A 27335-nucleotide genomic window follows, 5' to 3' on the forward strand; every position below is an offset into this window, starting at 1 on the left:
CAATAAACCACTTGGGGTAGGATCTAAGTTATGCCCACATTAAACCAGATTTTATAATAAGCTAGATCATGTTATGGTGGACATCGATGTGTTTCAATTTTTACATAATTTATAATGTATAATATCAACCAAGTCTTATACTTACTTGAGTTACTTTATTATGTTCCTAAAATTCAATTATTGATTTCTAGTTTTATATACAAGTACAAAGTGAATGAAAATATTAATGTGACTTGCTTTATATAAGTGTTCTAAAATTTTGTAAAGAAATATTTTTTAAAATATGTAATTTAAAAGCACTGAGGGTATAATTTACTCATGAAGTTAACCCTACAGTGTTCAAAAATAAACTAGACATGGCAAAAGTTTTGATGTACTGTACACAGCAGGTGCACAATATTAATTTTACAGCAGAAATGTCTATTATTAAACTATAAGGAAGCCATGAGTGAAATGGTAGATCAGTGTCTGCGAACTCATGCATGTGTGCATACTTCATGCCCATTATGACCAATTCAGTTGAACTTTCTTATAGAAGGTTCACTTTGAATTGACAACTTTTGGATTCATCTCCCCCCACATTTCCAGCTCTGACCCAGATTTATGACACAGAGAAGAAAAGAAAAAAGAAATGCTGGGGACTACTATTGTTCAGAGTGTCTGTTTGACCTTCCATATTTTTAATGCTAGGCAAACTAAATACAATTCTCACTCTTAAACATAAAACCACTCCTTAAGGATTCTTTTGAAGTGAATAAAAATATGCCAAGGGGCTAGTTTTGCTATCACTGAAAGAAGATCTTGTCCAAATGCCAAAAACAGTTTAAGTGATTTTTTGCTTTTTGTAATTCTGAAGAAAAAGAGAAAATGACTAATTTATATGATTTGGAACTTTCAAAATCATAAAAGTGGCATGTGCTTTTTTTTTTTTTTTTTTGCTTCTAAATGAACAGGGGAACTTTCCTACAAATATAAAAGCAAAACCCATTTTCCAGATTTTAAGCAAAGAGAGAGCTGGCTATTATTAAAGAACACCAGAAATAATATTTGGAGGTTAAAAACACAGACAAAACAACACAAAAGAGAGCCATGCAAATCTTAATTCTTTCTACTTTTCTTTCAAGCCTAAGGCAAGCTTAGATTCAGTTTTTAAATTCCTAAAACACAGTAGAGGTTATGTTTAAGAACAATCTAATGACTGCAGTGCAAATCTAAACAACTATTTTAGAGAGTTTTAGTAACATTTAAAGAGAATGACACCTCTGAGAACTCAGAGTTACTGTCATTTGAGGATGAAGAATAAGAACATCCCTATGTCATCATCAAACACCAAATGACAGACATGTAGTACTTTTGTCCTTAGCATTTGATTTCTGAGCCTTACCTAAACACTCAGGTTCAACCCTAAGCTAAAATGAAAGGGCATAGGAATTAGCTAAGCGTATTTCCTAAACGATCATTCTAGTAGAAATGCTAGGTTCATTATTTTTTTTCTTTTTAATTAATAAAACACATTAAAAAATTAAGTTGTACCCAAGGAACTAGGGATTACCTTAACAGATATACTAAACTAGGGATATTATGTAGACAGTTTGTAAAGAAAGTATACATGTTTAAAAAGGAACAATTAAAAACAGGAATTTTACAGATGTTTATAAATATAAATCAACTGAAATAAATGCTGCATGTAACTATGAAACATAGTTTGAATTTAAAGAAGACACTATCAAAACTAAAAACATGACATACACATGAAACACTCATGAGTATGCATAAAATCTAAGGCAACATAATATGGAAAAATTAAGCAAGCTGTACATTCTTTATATTAAAGATTAATTAAATTGATTTTGCTGATTATAAAAAATACAACAAAAATGATTTATTGAGCACTTGCTATATGTACCAGGATAAGTACACATGTGTACTTATGATATGAATCATTTCATCTATTCTGGACAACAGATCTATAAAGTAGAGACCTCTCTCATCATTTACATATAAGGAATTTGGTCACAAGCTAGGAAATGGTCAGACCTGGCATTTGGATTTAGATATTTCTCATTCCATAACCCATTTGTTTAACTGTAATGAAGTTTCACATAGTACAAACTGTTCTTAAAAGAAGAAAAAGTTTTCACTTACATTGGTGGCATACTTTTCATATACAGATCAATTAGGATTATTATGAGAAATTACCCTACCTTCACCTCAAATAACCAAACAAAAATATCCAACTCTACCAGAATGTACATGACAGAATTAGCAGCATGCTTTATATATTTTTAATTAATTAATTTTTATGTGGACCATTTTAAAAAAGTCTTTATTGATTGAATTTGTTACAATATTGCTTCTGTTTTATGTTTTAGTGTTTTGGCCTCGAGGCATGTGGAATCTTAGCTCCCCGACCAGGGATTGAACACATACCTCCTGCACTGGAAGGCAGAGTCTTAACCACTGGACCGCCAGGGAAGTCCCTACATATCTTTTTAAAATCATGAGTTCCTTTCAAGTTGGTAGCACCCCCCCCAAATTTATCACTCTTTTGAAGATGAAGAAGTACAGATTAAATGTCTGTACAAAAATTCTGGAGAACCAGCATGAGTCAATAGAGAGACTGAGAATTTGGAAGAGGAGAAACAAGGTGGGATGTTAAAATGCCATTACTGTTGGCCTGAGTAATTCTTCATAGACGCTTAGCCTGTATACCAGGTTTGGGGACTAGATTATCAGGTAGGTCTTGATGAGCTTGTTGCTTTAATACACTGCTTCTCTTTATAAAGGGGCTTCAGTACTTTATACTTTCAATAACAAAATGCTGTATTGAGTTTGTTGCCAGCCTGCTTCTCATTCAACATTCATTTCCTTTCTGACTAATGCTTCTTGTAATCTGACAGAAGTTTTAAACACCTGGCAAGGAGTCAGTAATACAGGTATGGTAGCACAAGGTGTTCTGGAGGATGATTTGCTTTGGTGTAAACATCCTATCTAAAATAACCTTCAGGTACTCTGAATTAGGTTCTTTTTATTGCCAATTTAAGTAGAAATTCACGTTTGGAAATATAGAGAATGTTCCATTTCCATACACTTGTAAGTGCTAGGAACTGTAAGTTAAAATGAACATTATAACTTTGTCGCTGTTACTTACTTTCCTAACAAAAAGTCTAGGGGAAAAGTGGGCTGATGTATATTTCTGTTTTATAAGACTTTTTATCCTAATGTCTCCAGAATCATAGATATTGAACTTGACTTGTTGTTCTTAAGGAAGTTGAAAAGGAGAAAAATCGAAAGTGTCAGAAAAAAAAAAAATCACTGGGCAAGGGAATCTCTGAGCAATTAAAACTTTCATTTTCATTCAGTGGAAAATTGTTAAAGTTTGCTAAGGAGATTTTTTTTTTTTTTTTTGGCCATGCCATGCAGCTTGAGGAATTTTACTTCCCGAACCAGGGATTCAATCAGGTCCCTTGGCAGGGAAAGTGCAGAGTCCTAACCACTGGCCTGCCAGGGAACTCTCAGGAGAATTTTATTAAAATCTGAATTCTATGAACTGTCAGAATCTTTCAAGGTTCCCATTCCTCTGGTGCCATGATTAGGATCTCCAGGCCACAGAACCAAGTATTTAGAGACATTGACCACGATTCCAAGATCTCAGGTTTTTAGAAGCATTGTAAGGAAAACATAACCATGTTATATATCTCTGGAGGTCCAACCCCTAAAAAATTTCTTACACAATTAATCTAATCTATGACAGGTATATAGGCACACATTTTTAGCATTAGAAAGGTTCATTAAGGGACTATTTCTACTCCCTTATTAAAATACGAGAACTGAGCTCTAGAGATGATAACTGATCTGGCCAAACTATTAGTAATACTGCAGTGAATGGTCAAGATGGGACTGAAGTCTAGGACTTCGTTTTTACCAAATGGTAAGGGAGAAGGGATGGAGGACTGGCTTAAAAGTTACAGTCTAAATATAAGCTTTTAGTGTATCTGAATTTTGCTCTGGAAGATTTTATCATGATTCATTTACAACAGGGTAGCTACATTTTAGTTACTGAACAGAGCTGCAGGGATAAGGTATTTGCTCTAGGAGCTTATATTCAAAGTTACAAGTGATAATGTGACTCAGAAGACATAATCCACCTGACAACATTGCGGCCATTCATATCAGGCGCTGCACCTCATGGCAGGTCTAATGTGCTAATGTTGTACAAAAGACATCTTTAAATTCCCATCTGTCCCATTCACGAAACATTTTTGTCCAAGGGCTCATGAGGCAAATCTTAAAGTCACAGAAAGTAGTTTATCTACTTGGGATTAAAATCTAAATTTGTTTATTTGATGGATACATGTCAACTCTATATGAGGTACTGTGCTAGTAGGCACTGTGAGGGATGTTTAAAGGTGGATAAGCCAAGAGACAATCTGTACAGATGCAAAGGCTGTGCATATACAAGGATGCCCAGTTGAGGGGGTGAATAAGGACTTAATGAAATAGGGACTTTCATGGAAGCTCATATTCTGCTTGACAAGCCTTTTGCCCTGGCATGAATCTGTCATCGAGTGGGGTAAAGGAGCACCTTTTTCTAATTCACATAAAGGTGCCCCAATAGACTAGCTAGCGGTGGCTCTGGACACAAATGCCACCAATCTTTCAATAACACAAATCTGACCACAACATTTCTCTTTAAATTCTTCAATGGTTCTCCACTGCTTAAAGGAGAAAAACAAGTTCAGATGATGTCCAAGGTCCTTCACATTTGTCTGACCTATTTTTTCTGCTTTATCACCTACTACTTCCACTCTCAGACTCTTTTTCTACTCATATTTCAATCTTTAGCTGAATCTAGAACACACTATGTTCTTTTATGCATCTCTGCCTTTCTGTGTACTAGGGATGCGCCCCTTTCCAGCCCTACTCTACTTGGGGGACTCCTATTTACCTATTAAGACTGAGATCAACTATCCCCCTCCTTCAGTCCCACTTAGTGTAGTTACATCCTCTTCCTTCTCCCCTAGTATTCTGCACATCATTATATCATGCCACATAAAACACATTATATAGAACTTAGTTGTTTATATGTCTTTCCCTCTAAACTGGAAGACCTTATTCACAATACCTGGGAAAAACTGTAAGTGAATAAAGAAAAACATAGTTCCTAACCTCAAGTAGTTTACAATTTTTGTGAAGATGACATCGAGGTAGCTAAAAACAATAACTGTCAGAAAAGTACATATAAAAGAATTAAAGATGTTTCATACCCACTGTCCACAGAAGCAGGCAAACCTTTATCAAAGATTTGGAGATGTTAAAGGGAACTATGAAAACAGTTTTGAAGATTCTTCTGTGACTCAGAGGCAGGATGAGTCTTTCAGGAGGAGTTGAAAGATCTAGTTTCTGTTCTGAGTCTGTCACTTATTTGCTGTGGGACTTCAGACAAATCAATTGTTTCTGCTCGCCTTTAGTTCTTTTGCTACAGCAGTGTTCTCACAGAGTTACGCACTCAGATAACGTATACCAAAAAAAAGTTTAAAACTAGAAGTGTCATTTTAGTGAACGTTAAAACTGATATTTTTGTTCATCAGAATTACTTTTAGAGTCAACGCATAAATCATCCATCCAAAATTAATGTCCAGTGATTCAGTGGAGATAATGGTTGCTTTGCTGGACTCCAAGAAGTACAAAACCTGGTTTCTGCCATAGAGAATCTCACAGTTTGTTTGGGGGGACATGAGGCAGCTGCTCATATTAAAATAACCACAAGGAAAAACATCCTAAGAGACAAATAAGTGAAACAGAAACCAGAGTAAAGGAGTTCAAAAAGGAGAAGCCATTTCTGGGTGGGGTTGTCACGACTGTTTTATGACAAAGCAGTGATTTCAGTAGGTTGCATACGCAAAGAGTACTTTGAAATTCTGGGCTATAGATATACTTGCAAAATTTTAGGGTAAATGCACAAGAAAGAGTAGAGAGAATAAAGATCTCAAATAGGAACAGCAGACGAGCTGCTAACAGCATCATGATTTCATAGGGCAGTTTCTGATTAGGTGGGACAAGCAGACTGCAGGCGTGTCTACAGGAGGTTGCTAAGTCCTGTGGTGCCCTGCTTCACTCTGAGATGGGAACACCGTTGCTAGCTGCTCTCTACCAGCACTATCCAGGGAGCCTGAGACCAGGCCAAAACATGTCTTGTTCTGTCTTAGAATCTTTAGTCCTATCTCAGATGTGTTGTTAGGCTGGTTGTATAAAGAGTCAATCTATGCCAGATTCTAGTGCATGGATCCTGATTTTTGGATTAGGGAAAAGAGTCACAAAAGGCTTCATGTAGAAAGACTACAGATATCCTATGTGGTTATAATTGCTCCTTCTGTTTTCACTGGGTAGGAGAAAAGAGAGAGGATGTCAGAAGGAATAATAATCAGCAAGACAGAAAAGCAATTTAAGTCTCTCCCTTTATTAGCTATAATAGCTCAAGTACAGTGAATAGAACGCTTCTCAAATTAATGAGGCACAATGGAAAGTGATTTTTTAATGTCAAGCGGGCATGAAGACCTTGTACTATTATTAGACCCAGGAGGGCCTAGACTATAGAACAGAATTCGGGGCAAGACACATCATTTTAGTAAAATAGAGATAAGCTGACTAAATTTACATGAAGTTAAAGCTTTTTGAAAAATTAATGTGAAATGTATTTAACTCTAAGAAACTGCTAGAGCTAGATTCATATCACCATATTAAGTAAATTTTGACAGTTTGAGGAAAAGAGTAAGTCAAACTCAATTATTATAAATAATAACTTCAAATAAATTATCTGGTTATTGAGACAATGCAAAACTGTCCTATGGTGGCATCATCCAATACTGTAGTGGTAAATATTGAACTAATAATAAAAGGAGGAAAGGATGAGGGAAATAACATTTATGAAGCATTCATTATATCAGGCCTTGTTTCTTGGTGCTTTTACATTTATTATTTCATTTAACCCTCAAAACAATTTCAGCCACACAGATATCTTACAAATGAGGAAACTGAGGTTCAAAGAAGTTAAATAACTTGCCTGAAACCACCCTGAAAGAAAAGAACTACAATTCGATTAAAAGTCTACTCAACTGCAGCATTAAAATTTTTTTTCTACTTTATTGCCTTTATTGCTTGAAAGCTGAAATCTGAAGTCTTGATATATAAAATAAATGCTATGATTGCTTATATTATTTATAAAATGTATAGTTGATACCTGGCTCTTAGATAGTTTGTCAGTTTTAATGAGATAATCACTAAAAGGAGCATAACATCCAAATGCAAACAAACATTCAGTCCAAATTTTACAGATATTAATTGTCAGCCTGTGTCAGCAAATTCCTATACAGAGAGGAAATTATGTATCTTACTCATCCCCTCTGTTCTCAAGTACATGGCACATGGGTAATGGGCTCAGTTATGGCTTCATATGCTTTTATTTGTGATTGTTGATTTCCTGTCAGTGGGTAAGATGAAAGTTTTCCTAAAGGAACTAGGATAATTTGATATAAGACAAATACATGAAGTGGAATCTGCTACAAATAACTTAAAAACACAAAAATCAAAGCAAAAGAAAACAATAGCTATAACCAAAAAAGACTTTATTTCCTCCTGAAGTGAGTTGCCATCTGCTTTTAAGTGGCAACATGTTTTGCCAGTAACTGGGAGCTACAGCCAAGAAGCCAAAGACAATGAGGCTGTGGCCACAGGGGAGCAGCGGGCGGCAGAGATGGCAGAAGGATGCTGCCTGCTCCAGCCTCTCCTTAGAGGCTGCTCCCCAGGGACCACATTCCCCTTTCAGCTGGTGACAAACTTCCTCTTGGGACTCTCCTGAGGATTAAAATAATGCTTTAATTCCCTATATACCCTCTCCAAGGAGAGAAAATGAAGTAACTCAGAAGGGTATAAGGAGCTATTTGGCATCTGTAAGCTTTTATGGAACAATGTTGACTGGACAAAAGCACCGGGTGACAAGAAAATATTTTTAAAAAGTAACACTCCTATCCCAGTCTGTTAATGAGTGCCAGTATCATCTCTATCCCAATCATCCTCTACAGCTTTTTAATTAAAAATAAAAAAAATACTCACTACAGTTAAGACAAACATTTTATGTTTCTAAAAAACAGTGCCATCAATTTCTACATTTCTGGCTTACCCAGCCAAATTCCTGTTCATATAGCTGATACTGTACAGTTGAAATTAATTTTATGTAATACTGTATATACAAGGGTGAGTCAAGAATTATCCACACTCTGGCTGCAGAATTTACAGAAGTTTTAATATAACCGGGATGCGGATAATTTTTGACTCACCCTCGTACTATTCTCCTGTGAAGACAATGAACTGAGTTAGTAGTTTCATTTTTATACCAAAAGTGACCACAGAGACATTCCAACTCTGAAAAAGAGGCTGTGCCTATAGCAGGGTGCATTGCTGCAAGAAGGTTCCTCAATGACTAATGAGAAGGGAACGTCTGTTCTTCCTAAACCTAATTTTTTCAGTTTATTAAATGTTGGTTAAGTAGGTACTATGTGGTAGGTTCTGTGTTGAAGGATATGGCCTTGCTAGGGGAAGAAATAAATAAGTTACATCAGTGGTAAAGCACCGAGCCTGTAGGGATCAGGTGATTGAGGTTCAAGCTTTGAATTTGTTTTACTATTTAATAATCTATCAAGCAAGGCAGAAATAGAGACACAGATGTAGAGAACAAACATACGGACACCAAATGGGGAAAACAGGGAGGGTTAGGGGGGAATGAATTGGGAGATTGGGATTGCCATATATACATTACTAATAAGAAAAAAAAAACCAAATTGTACACTAAATATATGGAGTTTATTGTCTGTTAATTGTATCTCAATAAAAGTTCTAAAAAAAGAAACTATCAAAACTAATTTCGGCTTTCAAATATTGTGCCATTTTAATTCTGATAGAAGAAAAAAAGATGGGAGATATATTTTATGTGAAGCAAGTTTAATCTATCTTAAATTTCCTACTAAGTAATTTTAAGACTTTAAAAAAGATAATATTTTCTCTCAAACAATAGGGCACCTGTGTGAATTAAATTCAGACCAAACACTCCACCCAAAACAATAAATGTGGAACCAACCTGTCCTGTGCAAATTGAAAACCCTAGAAGTACTAAGATATGGCTCTGGAATAAATGTCTCTGAAGTTGTAATAATATACTGATTACAATTAGGACCACAGTAGGATATCCTTCCCTCACCCAATGTAAATTGAGAGACAGAATTTTCTACCACTTTCTCTGTGACTATTTTTAGAAGATCTGATATAAAAATTAATCAGAAATGAATGTGCTTATATTTCAGACTGAGTAAGGCATGTACTACTTAAGAACTAGCAAGCTGGTACAATAATTCCTGGCACCAAATGAGTTTTTATCTTTCAGCCAGGCAGGACCTCACTGGCTTTGATTTTTGTTTTGCACTTCTGTGTTACTACCATGAATTACTTCAAAGTGAGAAAGGCATATTTATACCTTGCTAACTACTCTTCCACTTCACTCAGCTCAAGTGAAAGATTTATGGTTTCTTTTCCTGGCTGTTTCCTGTAAACTGACATATCATATACAGGATGCCAGCCCTTGGTCTCACATCAAAAATTAAATTCTAGAAATGCTGCAGCAGTCAGTTAGCAGTAACGATATGTTCATTTTAACTTAATGGATGGTCATGCCAAGGAGATGCTCATAAAGATTATCACGTCAGACAGAACTTTAAAGGTTAATGCACCTTAACTGCGTCTCAAGCTACTTTCTACACGGATTTTCCACCTCGGTGGAATTTAAAAATTTAAAGGTGGAAAATCAAACATACATAGTTCATAGTTGAAAAAAAAATGAGTAGATTTAAGATTTATCTTGTTGTTATTAGCTATGACTGCAATGATATACTAAATCCACTTCCACATGTAAATTTGCCTACAAGACTCTCTGAGTACCACTAATGATCTATTCTGTGTTAATCTCTTTGGTTTTTACAGAAGACAGAGAAAAATAATAGCAAGCAAAACAAAATGTGGAGTCTCAGCCTGTTGGATAATTCAGAATGAAAAGAACCTACAACTTCTTAAGAAAGTATTAATTTCCCAGTACAAACCCTTATCAGAAGACATTTCTGTGTTGAGGAATACAGTCCAAATTTTTCTTAAGAAATACATTAGAAAAGCTGCACAAGCACTACTTACAATAGCCAGTACATGGAAGCAACCTAAGTGCCCATCAACAGATGAATGAATAAAGATGTGGAACATATATACAATGGAATATTGCTCAGCCATAAAAAGGAATGAAACTGAGTTATTTGTAGTGAGGTGGATGGACCTAGAGTCTGTCATACAGAGTGAAGTAAGCCAGAAAGAGAAAAACAAATACCGTATGCTAACTCATATATATGGAATCTAAAGAAATGGTACTGATGAACCCAGTGACAGGGCAAGAATAAAGATGCAGATGTAGAGAACGGACTTGAGGACACCGGGGTAGGGGATGAAGGGGAAGCTGGGACAAAGTGAGTAAGTAGCACTGACATATATATACACTACCAAATGTAAAACAGATAGCTAGTGGGAAGCTGCTGCATAATAACACAGGGAGATCAACTCGATGATGGGTGGTAACTTAGAGGGCTGAAATAGGGAGGGTGGGAAGGAGCCGTGGGAAGGAGGGGATATGGGGATATATGTATAAATACAGTTGATTCACTTTGTTGTACAGCAAAAACAGGCACAACAGTGTAAAGCAATTATACTCCAATAAAGAGCTTAAAAAAAAAAAGGTTTTTGATGCATTAAGAAAAAAAAGAAAAAGGAAAAAGAAAAGCTGCACAAATGTTTTAATGGAATTTTATTCTGTAAATAAAAACAGCCTAAGTAAAGAGTTGCTAAGGAGAGAAAAAAATGTTTATTTGCCATACTTAAATTTTTCATATTTTCACAGCGGTCTTGCTACCCTTGTTGAGAGTATACTTTTACTGGCTATCCCTTTTATGGTTTTCATGAGAGAATCTTTGTAGATTGAGATAATTTTCCAAAATCTAATAATAAAAATCTTTTTTGCAAAGTCTTTTGTATTGCAGAGTGCTTTCATGACATCTTAATCTCATTTTTTTATGATCTCTATGAGAAAACAGTAGGGCAAGTTGTACACCATTTCCACTTGATAGGCAAAGAAATCAAAGTTCAGAGAAGTACGTGACTCATTGGAAGCTGCTGTATCAAAAAGCCCCAAAAGAAGAATTTTCTACTTCTAGTCCAGTGTTCTCTCCACTGTATTATGCTACTTCTCTGAAGACTACACTTTAAGAAATAAGATAAGCCAGGTAAAAATAACTGAATTATAATAAGAGGCCAGGTAAAATGTGATTTAATTTAGTGACTATCTGTCATTTAGTGTATTTCCTGTTTTAAGATTTCTTAATATACAGTTATTTAAAACAGCTGGCATCAAGCAGTCTTTTTTTTTGCTAATGACCCCAAGCCACTGCTTTCCCTCCCACCAACGTATTTTGAGGGGAACTATCTTACCTCTGCTCCTGAATATGTATCTGTTTGGAGGATGAGTTCATTCAGATCAACCTCATTACTGATTGGCATAGCGTGAAACTGCAGGTTAAATATTTCCCTTCTTGTTGCTGCATCTGGTAAAGGCACATAGATGATTCTATCAATTCTTCCAGGCCGCATCAAAGCCTATAAAGAAGAAGGGGCAACACAGATTAACCAAGCTCAGAACTGACACTCTACATGAAGGAATCCAAGGAAAGAGGATGCCCAGAATCTCACGAATAACTCGCTATTATCATAATTAGTAAATAAAACAAGTGTTAGAGATTCTATAATCCACTCCAAAGATTCAAACAAGGAAACAACGTCAGAGCACTTCTGAAAACAGAAAAGCAGTATTTCTGAAAGGCTTTTTGCTCCTCAGCAACTGTCAGGTCAGTAAAAGACGACTATTCTCTTTTAAGGAAATGTGTATATGACTTGCATTCATCGTATCAAAGTATTTTTGGGGGGCAACTTCCTGTAATAACTCTTCAAATATGGGTTAAGCTGTTTTCAGAGAGCCTGCAAAATAAATAGCTTAGATCAAAGAATACTTCTAGAGCTGATGGCAGTCATATTTCCCTAATATTTTATTGAAGGCTGAGGCCTGAACTACCTTAGAGCTAATGAAGTCATCTATTCAGAAAAAATTACTGAGCTGCACTATATACCAGACTTTGTTCTTGGTACTAGGAAATAGCATGAATAAGATTGGTAAGTATAAAATCGACCACAGTGGGAGTTACACATCTATGAATGTACTAATAGCCTTTGAGTTGTATATTTTAAGTGGATGAATTTTATGGTATGTGAATTATATCTTAATAGAGCTATTAAAAGAGATATGGGTCTAAAGTGTGTGTGTGTGTGTGTGTGTGTGTAGGGGATGGGGCAGCTTTTATTTGGGGTAGTCAGAGGAAGCCTCTTTGAGGAGGTAACTTATGCAGATACCCAAAGGAGTCACCCATACAGAGGTCTGGGGAAAGAGCATTCAAGGTAAAGCAAACATCAACTGCAAAGGCACAGATGACTCCTATGTTCCAGAGAAAGAAAAAAACTCACTATGGTAGAAATAGTGAATAAAGTGAAAAGATGTAGGAAATAAGGTTAGAGAGATAGTCACAGGCAGATTATGAGGCCTTAAACAACATGGTGAAGAGTCTGGATTGCATTCTGTTTGCAATGAGAAGCCTTTGGAAGGTTTTAAGTGGGAAGGTGAAATGGTAAGATTTACATGAAAATATCATTCTGGTAGGACAAAAAAAAAGGTCTAGTAAGAGTCCAGGAAGGAAAGAAAAGAAAGGATGAGGTAGAAAAAATTATTTGAAGAAAAAGCTGAAAATTCAAACATAAATTCACACAATCAAGAAGCTCAGTGAATTTCAAACAGAATGAATACAAAGAAAACCACACAAGAACACATTATAGTCAAACTGCTGAAAACCAAGGGAAAAGAAAATCTTAAAAGCTGCCAGAATGAATACAGGGGACAATGATTTGAATCACCAATGATTCTCAATCAAAACAATGGAGGGCAGAAGCCAACAGAACATCTTTTATTTATTTATTTATTTTATTGGCTGTGTTGGGTCTTCATTGCTGCACACAGGCTTTCTCTAGTTGTGGCGAGCGGGGGCTACTCTTCATTGTGATGCGCAGGCTTCTCATTGCCATAGCTTCTCTTGTTGTAGAGCACGGGCTCTAGGCGTGTGGGCTTCAGTAGTTGTGGCACATGGGCTCAACAGTTGTGGCTCACGGGCTCTAGAGCGCAGGCTCAATAATTGTGGTGCACGGGCTTAGCTGCTCCGTGGCATGTGGTATCTTCCTGGGGCAGGGATCGAACCCATGTCCCCTGCAATGGCAGGCGGATTCTTACTCACTGCACCACCTAGGAAGTCCCAGAACAACATCTTTAAAGTGCTGAAAGAATAAAAATGTCACCCCAGAATTCTATTCCCAGTGAAAGTACCCTTCAATAATGAAGGGAAAATAAAGTCATTTTCAGAGAAAAGAAAACCAAGGAACTTGTTTCCAGTAGATCTGCACTACAGAAAATGCTAAAGGAAGTTCTTTAGGTTGAAGGGAAATGACATGAGATGGAAAACTGAATCTTCAGGAAAAAATAAAGAGGATTGGAAATGAAATACCCCCCAAATGTAGACTCCTTCCATCTCCAAAAAATTACTCTTGTTGCTGGCATAATCAGAAAGAGCACTCCTTGACTACTTAGGAGATACTCACTTACAAATAGTGAAAAACACTGCATTTCTATATGTGTACTTATGAATATGAAGTATCCAAAAAGGTGTGATAGAATATAGAAAGGAAGATAAGAACTCAGACATGAACCTCTTTTAATTATAAAAACTAAAACAACAACAACAACAAACCCCCCCCCCCCCCAAATCCTGACAATGTAGCTGGGACCATACATAAAACACAACAGAAAATACAAACATTGAAATCTCATATGGTTCCTCTGTGGGACTGAGTTCTTAGGGAACTGGCATAAAAAATGATGATATTCTGTGAGTAATGAGCTGTCCTCTGTCTCTGACTCAGGAGTCTCATGTCTTTTGCCAGATTCTATGAAATTGTGGAAGGCTATCTTGTTAGCTTTCAAATACGGTAAAGTCTCAGAACCTTCATTTTCTTAGTATGTATGTTCCTAATAATGGAGCCTTATGACATACATAAAGCCAAAATTGACAGGATTAAAAAGGTAAGTATATATAATTCCACAATCATAATAGGAGATTTTAACACTCCTCTTTTAGCACTGATAGAATTAGAAAACAAATCAGTAAGACAGAGAGGATCTAACAAGACCATCAATTATCTTGTCCTAATCGATATTTACTTATAGGCCAACAACTGTAGAATACATATTCTTTTCAAATACACTTGGTATATTTACCAAGATAGTCCATATGATAAGTCATAAAACAAAACTCAACAAATTCAAAAAGACTGAAATCATACAGAGTAGTGCTCTGACTATGAGAAGGGTAACTTAGACATGAATAAAAATAAGACATAGAGGAAAATCCCAAACACATTGGAAATTAAACAACCTACTTCTAAATAAACCATGGGTCAAAGAAGATATAACAAAGGAAATTAGAAAATGTTTCAAGTTGAATGATGAAAATCTAACGTATGAAGATTTGTGCAATATAGTTAAAGCAGTGCTTAGAGGCAAATTTATAACTTTAAATGCTTACTGTAGGAAAGAAGTCTAAAATCAATGACCTAAGTTTCAAGAGTAAGTACAGGAAGGAAACAATGAACATGAGAGCAGAAATCAATGAAATGGGAAACAAACGAGAGAAAATCAACAAAAGCAAGAGTGGTTTTCTACAAAGATTTAAAAAATTGATTAAATTCTAGCTAGACTGAACAAGCATAGAGAGAGCAAATCACCAACATCAGAAATGAAAGACGGGTTATCACTACAGGTCCTAAAACAGTAAAAGGATGATAACAGAATATTATAAACAACTTTATGATGATAGAAAGACACAAATTCCTTGAAAAATCCAGGTACAAAAATTGAAAATTACAGATTAATGATGCCTTCATAAACATGGACCTAAAAATCCTTTAAAAACATTGGCAAATAGAATCTAACAGTAAATAAAATGGATAAATCATCATAACCAAGTAAGAATTATCCCAGGAATGCAAGGTTAGTTTAACACTCAAAATCCAATGAGTATAATTCACCACAGTAACAGAATAGAGGAGAAAAACAATATGATCATTTTAATATGTGCAGAAAAACCAAATGACAAAATTTAAGATCTACTCATGATAAGAAAACTCTCAGCAAACTAGGAATAGAAGGGAACTTCTTCAATATAATAAATGGTACTACAAATACCTACAGGTAGGGCTTCCCTGGTGGTGCAGTGGTTAAGAATCCACCTGCCAATGCAGGGTACACGGGTTCGATCCCTGGGCCAGGAAGATCCCACATGCCGTGGAGCAACTAAGCCTGTGAGACAAAACTACTGAGCCCATGTGCCACAACTACTGAAGCCTGCATGCCTAGAGCCCGTGCTCCACACCAAGAGAAGCCACTGCAATGAGAAGCCCACGCACCACATCGAAGAGTAGCCCCTGCTTGCCACAACTAGAGAAAGCCCGTGTGTAGCAACGAAGACCCAAGGCAGCCAAAATAAATAAATAATAAATCTTAAAAAAAAAAAAAAAAGACAACCCCTCCCCCCCAAAACCTATAGGTAACGTCATAATTGTCAAAATATTGAATGTTTTCTACCTAAGATCAAGAACAGGTAAAAAACTCACCACTTCCACCAAACATTATAATAGAGGTATTAGCCTTTGTGATAAGGCAAAACTAGAGTGGGGAGTGTATGGGGGAAGGCAGTACAGAACTTGGAAGAGCAAAAAAGTAAAACTAACTTCATCTGCAGATAACATGAAAGTTTATATAAAGCTCCTAAGGAAACTACAAAACAACCAATAGCAAGATTACAGGATACAAGTTTAATATTAGAAAAAATGTATTAAGCAGCAAACTAGAAAATGAAGTTTAAAAAATCCACTTTATGGAAATATATAAAAAAATATAAAAGACAGGAATAAAATTAACAAAAGTGTTTCATTGAAAACTACAGAGCACTGTTGAGAGAAATTAAAGAAGATCCATTCAAACAGAGAGATATACCATGTTCACTGGAAGACTCAGCATTAAGATATTCTTTCTTTCCAAATTTATCTACACACTCAATGCAATTCCAATCAAAATTACACAAAGACTTTTTAAAAAAACTGACAAACTGACTATAAAATTTATATGGAAATGCAAATGACTGAGAATAGTGAAAGCAACTTAAAAAAAGAACAAAGTTGATGGATTTACCTTACTTCAAAACTTATAATGCTAATAGAGAAACAAGCTAGTGTGATAAGGTCTAGAAGACAGAAATAACAGATTAATAGAACAGAATAAGGAATCCATACTGATTTTTACTTTTGGTGCGTTCAATGAGGAAAGGAAAGTATTTTAAGAAATGATGCTCAAAAACTAGATACTCATATTTAAAATGACATTGACCCCTACCCCTTACTTGAGATGGATCACAAATCTCAATGTTAGAGCTAAAACTACAAACTTCTAGAAGTATAAAAGAAAAAAATTGATAAACTAGTCTTAAACTCTTTTTCTTTTCTAAAGATACCTTTAAGAAAATAAAAAGGCAAGCCACAGACTGGGATACAATATTCAGAACAGGCAGATCTGACAAAGAACTTGTATCCAAATATAAAAAGAATCCTTAAAATTCAATGATAAGAAAATAACCTAGTAGAAAGTAGGCAAAAAATCTGAACAGATTCAGATACAAGAAGCTATAGGGTTGGCAAGTAAGTAAATATTGAGTAAAAATTTGCTCAGAATCATTGGTCATCAGATCAATGCAAATTTAAGCCACAGTGAGATATCATTACCTTCTCATAAAAATGACTAAAACTAAAGACACTGCAAATACCAAAGACTGAATAAGGATATGGAGAAACTAAAACTTATACACTCTTAATGGGAACATAAAACAGTACAACTACTTCGGAAAACTGGCAGTTTCTTAGGAAGTTCCCCACCATAACAACCCAGCTACTCTACTACTAGATATTTATCCAAGAGGAACAAAAACATATAGCCATGCAGATTTGTACACAGATGTTCATAGTAGCTTTATTCACAATGGCCCCCAAACTGTAAATAATCCAAATGTCTACCAATTCATGAATAGATGAACAAAATATGTATTTATATATAATAGACTACCACTCGGCAATAAAAAAGAAAAACTACTGATACACTAAATAACATGCACGAATCTCCAAATCATTGTGGTAAGTTCAAAAACCAGACATTGAAAAATACATACTATAGATTCCATTTATAGAAAATCCTTAAAAATTCAATCTAATCTATATAAAAAAGTAGACAAGTAGTTGTTTGCAGCCTGGGGTAGAGGGAAAGATGGATTGCCAAAGAGCAAAAGGAACCTTTTAGGTTGACTGAAATGTTCTATTACATCTTGATTGCAGAGGTGGTTTTACTGGTTCACATATAGTATATATGTAAATTAACTGAATTGTACACTTTAAGTTGAGGCAGTTTATTGTATGTAAATTATAACTAAATAAAGTTGATTAAACTTGCCTTTGTTAGGTTCTCAGTATTATACATCAGTAAACTTACAGGCATTAGAGATGTTTTCAGATCTTCTCTATCTGAAAAGATTATCTTCTTGGACTAAGTAGTTTGGGAAAAGTCATATAAGCAGTCAATAAGAGAAAGAACACTTTCTTAACAAGCTGTAACAAATCAATTTCTATGATTTGGCCATGAACATGGATGACAGGTATCATGACCATTCCAATTCCATAGAACTTTCTCCCCCCCCGCCCCTTTTCTTAAAAATTACCTCATATTTATGTTTAGAGTTACAAACAGAGTGTTAAAACTCATGGAGTCAATATGTATATCTTATACAGGTACTTCATAAAAGGCTCGGGTAAATGTTAGCAGATATAATGAAAAAAAGGATTTTCTTGTTAAAATAAGTTAGGGAAACACTGAGTAGAAACAAAATTAAACAGGTTTCTATATGTAGGAATTTTTGGAGCCAATGCTAATTGGGTATGAAAAAATCTGCGAGAGAGCTGCAGTAGTATACAGAAATTCTATCCCAAATTCTAATCGTAGACCATCTCAAAAGCTAGTATTACATTTCCACTTTGAAAAATGCTGCTCTACTTTTTGCACATATCACAATACCTAGAACATGTTGAGCGTTTATCAAATATCTATTCATTCTTAAGTCACGTACAAATTAGCAAGTAAAAAGTCAATTAACAAATACATAGTAAATATAGTGCCTTTGTTTAAAAATGAATGCTTTAATTATTTTCAGACTATTCCCCACACTTAACATTTCTTCATTAGGTAGAAATGATGCATGATCATCTTCCCTGAAATGTGCTTTTATCAGAGAATTCAAAACTGCATGTCAATCATGGGGGGTCACTTCTTCCCTACCTAAAACAAACAAATATAGGATTTACAAAATTAGGATGATACCAGTAAACATATTTTTTTCAAATTACTAAAAATGTTATCTAAGATGAATAACATTAATATTTATACAGCTCTTAAGAATCTATAAAGCAATTTTCACAGTGTATTTTATTTAGTATTACTCTAAATTCTGTGAATTAGATATTGTTCTACCCCTATTAGGAAAAAGAAAATGAGGCCCAAGATCATGCAATAAATGATAGATATTGAACTGAAATCAGGAGGTCTCTGACTGTTGAATCACACCTTTTTTACTTTACTATCTTGCCAGTACAGTATGATACTCAGTATCAGCGGACAAAGGAAAAAAACTTCTTGTTCTGAAATATGACATAGGTAACAAAATAAATTTAAATATTTCTTTCATCAGAAAAATTATTACACATCTACTATGTGCCAGGCTCTGTTTTAATTGCTGGGGATACAGCTGTGAATGGCTTGGTTAGTATTTTAAAGTTGAAGTTACCCTTTTCACCTTTCTGGGAAAACTAGTCATTCTAGGCTATTTTAAAATTTCCTTTCTAATAGCTGAAAGAACAACACAGCAAAGGATATAGATAGAGCACACACGTCATCTCAGTCAATGGAACAACACTCAGCATGCATCTGTGCTCCCCACCACCCCCACCCCAAGTTGTAACTGTCCCCAGGCAATGCAGGTTGAGTACACTTCAACTATTATAACTTTGTCTGGGCCAACAGCCAGCTAGGCTTTTTCTGGCTTGACCTTGTCAGTGAAAGTTAGCTTAAAAAAAGGTAGGAAAGAGCTTTCCTTCCTGTAAAACCCTGAATGAGTTAACACCCTTCCTAGAATTTCTTTAAAATACTGTTCTGCAATATTAGGGTGGAAGAATGTATTCTGAATGATGGCATGTTCTGTTATTTTAAAATCACCATATGACAATTTTCACCGAAGAAACAAGCCCAGGCTTCCTAATAGTCTGAACGCTTCTGGCTGCAAGGTCATAGACACTGTAGCCTTACATTAACTCTATTTTAAAAACTGTTGGGCAAACTGCCTTTTCAAGAGGACTTATTCAAGACCTTGGGCAAGTCTCTATACCTCTAATAGCCTCAGTTTTCTCATGTGTGAAAATGATGGTGGGTCTTTAATTGGAGACCCCTATATGCTTCTGACAAGAATTTCCCTTAAAATACACAAGATGAGAAAACATCCACATACAATTCTGCAAATAATTCCATTGAGTTCAAGTGAAATCTGCTTGTGTACCTCACAGTAAGAATTACTGTATTAGGTGACCTTTTAAATGGGCCTTCCAGACGCAATTCCACATGTTATCTTACTCAAGGCAATGCCTGATTACATTACATGGTCTTTACTGAAAATGTGTAATTATAATTTTAGTAATTATATTACTTAATTAAACTAATACTACTACCTTTTCTTCTTCTGACCTTTACAAAATGAACTCAAAAGATTCTTGGTATTTCATGTTATGGATTCTTATTGATCCAATCCTATACCACAGTTACAGGGCTACCTTTTCTATAAATTCTAAAGTTCAACACTTGTAATTTCATATTCTATCAATGTCCAAATCTAATTAGCATTGTTCATACCAAAGCATTAAAATAGACACTTTGAAAAATCAGGTTCCATTGCTCCCATTCATTTAAAATGATCAACAAGGCTTTTAGAAGGATTAGGGGAAATGATGTATGTAGATCATCTAGCACTGTGTCTGGCACAGGTTGGTGTTCAATAAACATAATTTGCCTACCCCCCTTTTAAAATAAATAAAATGATCAACAGGGTGTGTATGTGACTGTAGGGAACGTCTTTCTTCTATTAGGAAAAGCAGCACTGAGCCTTTACATTTTACCCTAATGAAACATATCAATATATCATGATTCATGGGGAAACAGTTCCAGAAACTAGGGAGAGAGGTGGATCTTTGGTAATAGCTCTGATTTATTTCAAAGAAACCTTGGACTTACTCTAGGCATCTCTCCCTCTAAATTCAACTGACTAATAGGTGTGGTTAATGCTACCTCTTAAATCTCGCCTGAAACTGTCACTTCTGTTCCATCTTCTTTATTATGTATTTGTGTGTTTGTTTACTGTCTGTCTTTCCCAACAGACTGCAGGCAGTATGTAACAGCAGGTATGATATTCTTTCATTCAACACTGTAAAATGAGCAATGGCACATCCAAGGCACTCAATACACGTTTACTCATGAAGTTATGCCAACATAATCTCTTGTCTAGAATACCATAACTACCTTGCTAATTGCTTTTCCTGCCTGCAGTCTTACTCTTTCCTTCTTCTCCTTCTATCTACAGCATTGCTAAAGTGATCATTGTAACTGCAAATACTGTAACTTCCTATTTTCTAACCATTTAATGGCACCTCAAGGAAAAAAAGTCAAATTCAAGCATAATATTTCAGGCTTCTATAATTTTGGTGTAACTCTCCCAACTTATCTGCAGCCACTTTTCCTTTCTCACCCTGTGGCTCCAAGAGCTCTAAGCACTCACAGTTAGCCAAACTCCATGCTGTTTTCTGCATCCTTGCACTCATATATAATTCTCTTTCTGCCCTGAATGACATTTTATCTTGCAGCCTACCAGCTAAGCTCCACCTCTTGTTCACATTTCAGCTTAAAAGTCTTCTTTTATACAACCTTCTATGACTCTTCTGAGTACTATATAACTTGCAACTTGGCATACAGGTTAAAAGTGAGGGCAAAACTGAAAAATTTAAAGAAGACACAAATAAATGGAAGGACATTTATATTCAAAGAATGGAAGACTTAATTTTGTTAAGATGTCAATACTATACAAATCAACCCACAGATTCAAACGCAATCTCTATCAAATTTTATTAGCATTTTTTGTAGAGTTAGAAAACTCTGTTTTAAAATTCGTAAGGAATTTCAAGGGACCCCAAATGGCCAAAACAATCTTGTTGGAGAAGAACATAGTTGGAGGACTCATACATCCAAATTTCAAAACTTCCTAAAAACCTACATTAATCAAAACACTGTGTTACTTATACAAGGAGAGTTACATAAACCTATGGAATAGAATGGAGAGCCCCTTATAAAACCCTCACTAACATGGTTATATGATTTTTGAAAAGGATACAAAGACCAGTCATTGAAGAAAGGACTGTCTTTTCAACAAATCATATTGAGGAAACTGGATATCCACATGGAAAATAATGAAGGTGGATCCTTACCTTACATTTTATTAAAAGAAAAACAAAAAACTATTATAAGTTGGATCAAAGAGCTAAACTTAAGAGCTAAAAATGTTAAACTATTAACACAAATATGGGAAAGCCTTCATGACTTTGGATTTAGAAATAATTTCTTTGATATGATACGAAATGTACACGTAACAAAAGAAAAACATAAACTGAAATACATAAATTTTTTTTAAAAGTGCACCAAAGATACTATCAAATCATATATCTGATAAGGGGTTAATATCCAAATACATAAATGACTCCTACATCTCAACAATGAAAACAATCAGATTTTTTAAATGGGCAAAAGACTTGAGTTTTCCAAAGATGTATACAAGTGGCTAATAATCACATGAAAATATTCTCAACATTACTAATCACTTAGGAGTTTCAAATCAGAACCACAATGAGATACCATGTACATCCATTATTAAAACAAAACAACAAAATCACAAGTGTTAGGATGTACAGAAAATGTAACCCTTGTGCACTGTTGGTTGGAATGTATTGTAAAATGGGCAGCCATTATGGAAAGTGTGGTGGTCATGAAAAAAATTTTAAATTGACTTTCACCTTTTGATTCAGCAATTCCACTTTGGAGTATATACACAAAATAATTAAAAACAGGGACTCTGAGATATTTGTAGACCCATGTTCATAGCAACATTATTCACAATATACAAAAGGTAGAAGCAAACCAAGTGGGGGAATGGGAAATTACTGTTTAATGTGTATGGAGGTTTATTTGGGGGAAATGGAAAAAGATCTGCAGATGGATGGTGGTGGTAACTGTAGAACAATGTGAAGGTTATTTTATGCCACCCAACTGTGTGCTTTAAAATGACTAAATTGGTAAATTTTATGTTATTAATATTTTACCAAAATAAATTTTATAAACATCAAAAAAAAAAATGAGGGCAAAAGAATCAGCCTAACTGGGTTAAAATTCTAGCTCCATCATATATTAGCTGTGTGTTTAGATAAATCATTTAAACCTCTTGGTACCTTAAAATCCTTAACAATGCTAGTTACTTAGAGGATGACCTTATGAATTGAATGATATAAACTATTTAAGAGGCTAAGAACAGTGCTTGGCACATGGCATGCATGCTTCAATTTAGATGCTACCATCATTGTTACTGTTCCTGTAGAGTTATCCCAGTACTTGACTGTGCTCCTTGAATATAAGGAATGCTAGTTATCTTTGGATCCTAATACCTGGGACATGGTAGACATTAATGTTCTTTGAATGAATGAAAGAATAAATGTTCTAAAACCACGAGGTTAGAATAATGGCAGACAGGGTCAGGTTAAAATATAGATTCTTGCTCTATATTTCTAAATCTCAATGTTTAAAAAGGATTACTATTTAACAAGTCTCTACTTGCCTCTTCCTTTCCCTGTGTCTTATTATAGTCTCTGAAATGCTCAATTCATAGGCCTTTGGTAATAGAGAAGGGAGAAGTTATAGAAATATGCTTGCTCTCTTCACTAGGAATCTGATAAAGGAATCATTAAGAGAGAAGGCCCTTGAACATGCCTGTATTTATTAAATCTTTTCATGTTGTTGATCCACATTACTCAGCCTAGAGATGAACATACTTGACTTCTGGAAATGTTTTTTGTGTTGTCTGATTTGCATTTCTTTAATAATTAGTTTCATGTGCCTGTTGGCCATCTATATGTCTTGTTTGAAAATACGTCTATTCAGCTCTTCGGCTCATTTTTTGATTGGGTTGTTTTTTGAAATTGAATTGTATGAGCTGTTTGTACCTTTTGGATATTAACCCCTTGTCAGTCACATTATTTGTAAATATTTTCTCCCAGTCTGTATGTTATCCTTCCATTTTGTTGAGGGTTTCCTTTGCTGCACAAAAGCTTTTAAGTTTGAGTAGGTCTCACTTGTCTATTTTTGCTTTTATTTCTTTTGCCTTGGGAGAACGATCTAAGAAAATATTGCTACAACTTATGTCAGAAAATGTTTTGCCTATGTTCTTTTCTAGGAGTTTTACATGTCCTGTCTTATACTTAGGTCTTTAAACCATTTTGAGTTTATTTTGTATATGGTGTGATGGAGTGTTATAATTTCATTGATTTACATATAGCTGTCCGGCTTTCCCAGCACCACTTGTTGAAGAGACTGTCTTTTCTCCATTGTACACTCTTGCCTCCTTTGGCATTAAGTGACCATAGGTGTGTGGATTTCTGGGCTATTCTGTTCCATTGATCCTTATGTCTGTTTCTGTGCCAGTATCATGCTGTTTTGATTACTGTGGCTATGTAGTATAGAAGGAAGGGTTATGTCTCCAGGATTGCCTTCGCAATTAATTCTGGGTCTTTTGTGGTTCCATGTAAATTTTAGGGTTGTTATAATTTTGTGAAAAATGTCACGGATATTTTGATAGGGATTGCATTAAATCTGCAGATTGCTTTGGGTAATATGGCCATTTGAACAATATTAATCTTTCCAATCCCAGAACATGGGATAGCTTTCATTTCTTTGAATAATCTTCAACTTCCTTTATCAATGTTTTATAGCTTTCAGCATACAGGTCTTTCACCTCCTTGGTTAAGTTTATTCCCAGGTACCTTATTTTATTTATTTTTGATGTGATTCTAAATGGGATTTTTTTTTTAACCTTCTCTTTCTGGTATTTCATTGTTAGTGTGAGGAACTGCAACAGGTTTCTGTATGTTAATCTTGTATCCTGCTACCTTGCTGAATTTGTTTATCAGTTCTAATAGTTTTTGTGTGGAGACTTTAGGATTCTCTACATAGAGGATCACATCATCTGCAAATAGTGACAGTTTTACCTCTTCCTTTCCAATTTGGATACCTTTTATCTCTTTCTTCTTGTCAGACTGCTGTGGCTAGGGGCTTCCAGCAACTATGTTGAATAGAAGTGGAGAGTGGGTATCCTTGTCTAGTTCCTGAATTCAGCAGAAAGGCTTTCAGCTCTTCACCTTTGAGTATTATGTTGGCTGTGGGTTTGTCAAAAATGGCTCTTACTGTGTTGAACACTTTGGTAAGAGTTTTTATTAAGAATTGATGTTGAATTTTGTTAAATGCTTTTTCTGTGTCTATGAGATGATCATGAGGTATGTGGTTCCTGTCTTTCCTTGTTGTTAATGTGGTGTATCACATAAATTGATTTCTGTATGTTGAATCATCCTTGTGACCCTGGGCTGAAACCAACTTGATCATGGTATATGATCCTTTTTATGTATTGCTGGATTCTGTCTGCTCTTGTTTTGTTGAGGATTTTTGCATCTGTAGTCATCAAAGATACTGGCCTGTTATTTTCTTTTTCTTTTTTTTTTTTTTTTTAGTGTTTTTGTCTGGTTTTGGTGTCAGAGTGATGATGGCTTCTTAGAATGAATTTTCGAGTGTTCCCTCCTCTTCAATTTTCTGGAATAGTTTGAGAAAGATAAGTTCTTCTTTGTGTGTTTGGTAGAATCCCCCAGAGAAGTCATCCAATCCTTGACTTTAGTTTGCATGGAAGTGTGTGTGTTTTTTTTGTTTGTTTGTTTTTGTTTTTTAATATTACAGACTCTAATTCACTTCCAGTGATTGGTCTATTCAAATTATCTGTTTCTTCTTGACACAGTTTTGGCAGGCTGTATGTTTCTAGAAACTTGTCCATTTCTTCAAGGTTGTCCAATTTGCTGGTATGGAAAAGTTTTATATCTTTTAATTTAGCTGCTATCTTTAAACTTATTTATTTCCAGTTTTATTGAAGAAAATTAACAAATATAATTGTATATATTTGAAGTGTACAATGTAATGATTTGATACACATATACATTGTGAAATTATTATCAAGATCATGTCCATCACCTTACATAGTTAACTCGTTTGTGTGTGTGTGGTGAGAACACTTAAGACCTACTCTCAGCAAATTTCAAGTACATAATACCATATTATTAACTATAGTCAGCATGCTGCCCATTAAATCCTCAGAACTTACTCATCTTATAACTGCAAGTGTGCATCCTCTGACAAACATGTCCTCATACCCCCCACCTCCATTGCCCCTGGCAACCACCATCCTATTCTCTTTCTATGAAATTGGCGCGTTTTTTTTTTAAAGATTCCACATATAAATGATACCACATGGTATTTGTCTTTGTCTGACATTTCACTTTAGCTACTATCTTTTTAAGGCTTGAAATTCTTTCTATTTCAGGAATACAATTTCATAATATCTTTTATGAAATTTAATAATCTTTAAAATCATAATTAGACTGAAGGAAGAATAGCTCTAGAGACCAATAAAATGAGCAATATTTAGCAAAAACCATGCAAGCCCCTGCAAGGAACACTCTGCATTGCATTATTTGATAATTAAGCTTTTAGGGCAATGAGAAAGTATATAAATTGTACTTAAGTTGGGGGAAGTACCTGCTGAATAGAAATCAGAAAAGAGAAACAGATTTTACATAAAACCTGAATAACAAAATTTTAACTACCCATGTGATATTTTAAAAGTAACTTAAAAACACCAACTGAGTTACTTTTTTGTGCAAAGCGCTATAAGCAATACAAACAAGCACATGACTTGGTCCTAACCTTTAAGAAGTGGAGATTACATTTTAAAAGTGGAGAAAAGTCAATATACAAAGAGTTAAATACGTAAGTTTTAAATAAATAAATAAGTTTTAATCAATGGGCTAAGACAGTAGTAGAAAAGATGACAAAATACATGAATTAAGTGCAAACTTAATAATTTAAGGATGAGTTGAGAATCAAATTGCAACTTAAAAAAAATCTAGAAACAGGACTTCCTAGGTGGCGCAGTGGTTAAGAATCTGCCTGCCAATGCAGGGCACACGGGTTCGAGCCCTGCTCTGGGAAGATTCCACATGCCATGGAGCAACTAAGCCCATGTGCCACAACTACTGAGCCTGTGCTCTAGAGCCCGTGAGCCACAACTATTGAGCCCATGTGCCGCAACTACTGAAGCCCATGCGCCTAGAGCCTGTGCTCCACAACAAGAGAAGCCACTACAATGAGGAGCCCACACACCACAATGATGAGCAGCTCCTGCTCGCAGCAACTAGAGAAAGCCCGTGTGCAGCAAGAAAGACCCAACACAGCCAATAAATAAATTAAATAAATTTATAAAAAAAAAAAAATCTAGAAACATTACCCTGATCCAAATGAGATGAGCCTTAAATGACAAGCAGAGGAAATTTACCAGGTTGAGAAGGTGGGAAAAGGCAGAGTAAATACTATGTTCAAAGAATTAATGGTGCAGCAATGTACAAATCATTTCTGGGAAGTCAAAAGGTTTACTGTGCTCACCTTTCCAATAGTTGCACCAGGAGTGGATTACAGGTGTGCTTAGGATATTGCTTCCTTCAGCTCTCAGGAGGGCAAGGAGGCCAGAGAAGCCAGAGGCTCTAGGCAGCCAGACAGC

The 27335-nt window shown here is 35.3% G+C and overlaps 1 protein-coding gene across 4 annotated transcripts in view; it reads right to left on the reverse strand.

Moving 5' to 3' along the window:
• The window catches only part of AFG2A (AFG2 AAA ATPase homolog A), a 330295-nt gene that overhangs the window by 47598 nt on the left and 255362 nt on the right, over positions 1 to 27335 (reverse strand). For 2 of the 4 annotated variants that reach the window (XM_057705717.1, XM_057705716.1), the window contains one exon: positions 11572 to 11736. The exons of 1 other annotated variant lie outside the window; for it this stretch is intronic. In XM_057705717.1, the coding sequence (XP_057561700.1) occupies positions 11572 to 11736 (165 nt within the window). Of the gene's footprint in view, positions 1 to 11571; positions 11737 to 13196; positions 13481 to 27335 lie in introns of those variants that run through there. One more of the 4 variants, XM_057705720.1, reaches the window with a different exon arrangement.

The sequence above is a fragment of the Hippopotamus amphibius genome, chromosome 13 (genome assembly GCF_030028045.1).
Source record: "Hippopotamus amphibius kiboko isolate mHipAmp2 chromosome 13, mHipAmp2.hap2, whole genome shotgun sequence".
NCBI lineage: Eukaryota > Metazoa > Chordata > Mammalia > Artiodactyla > Hippopotamidae > Hippopotamus > Hippopotamus amphibius.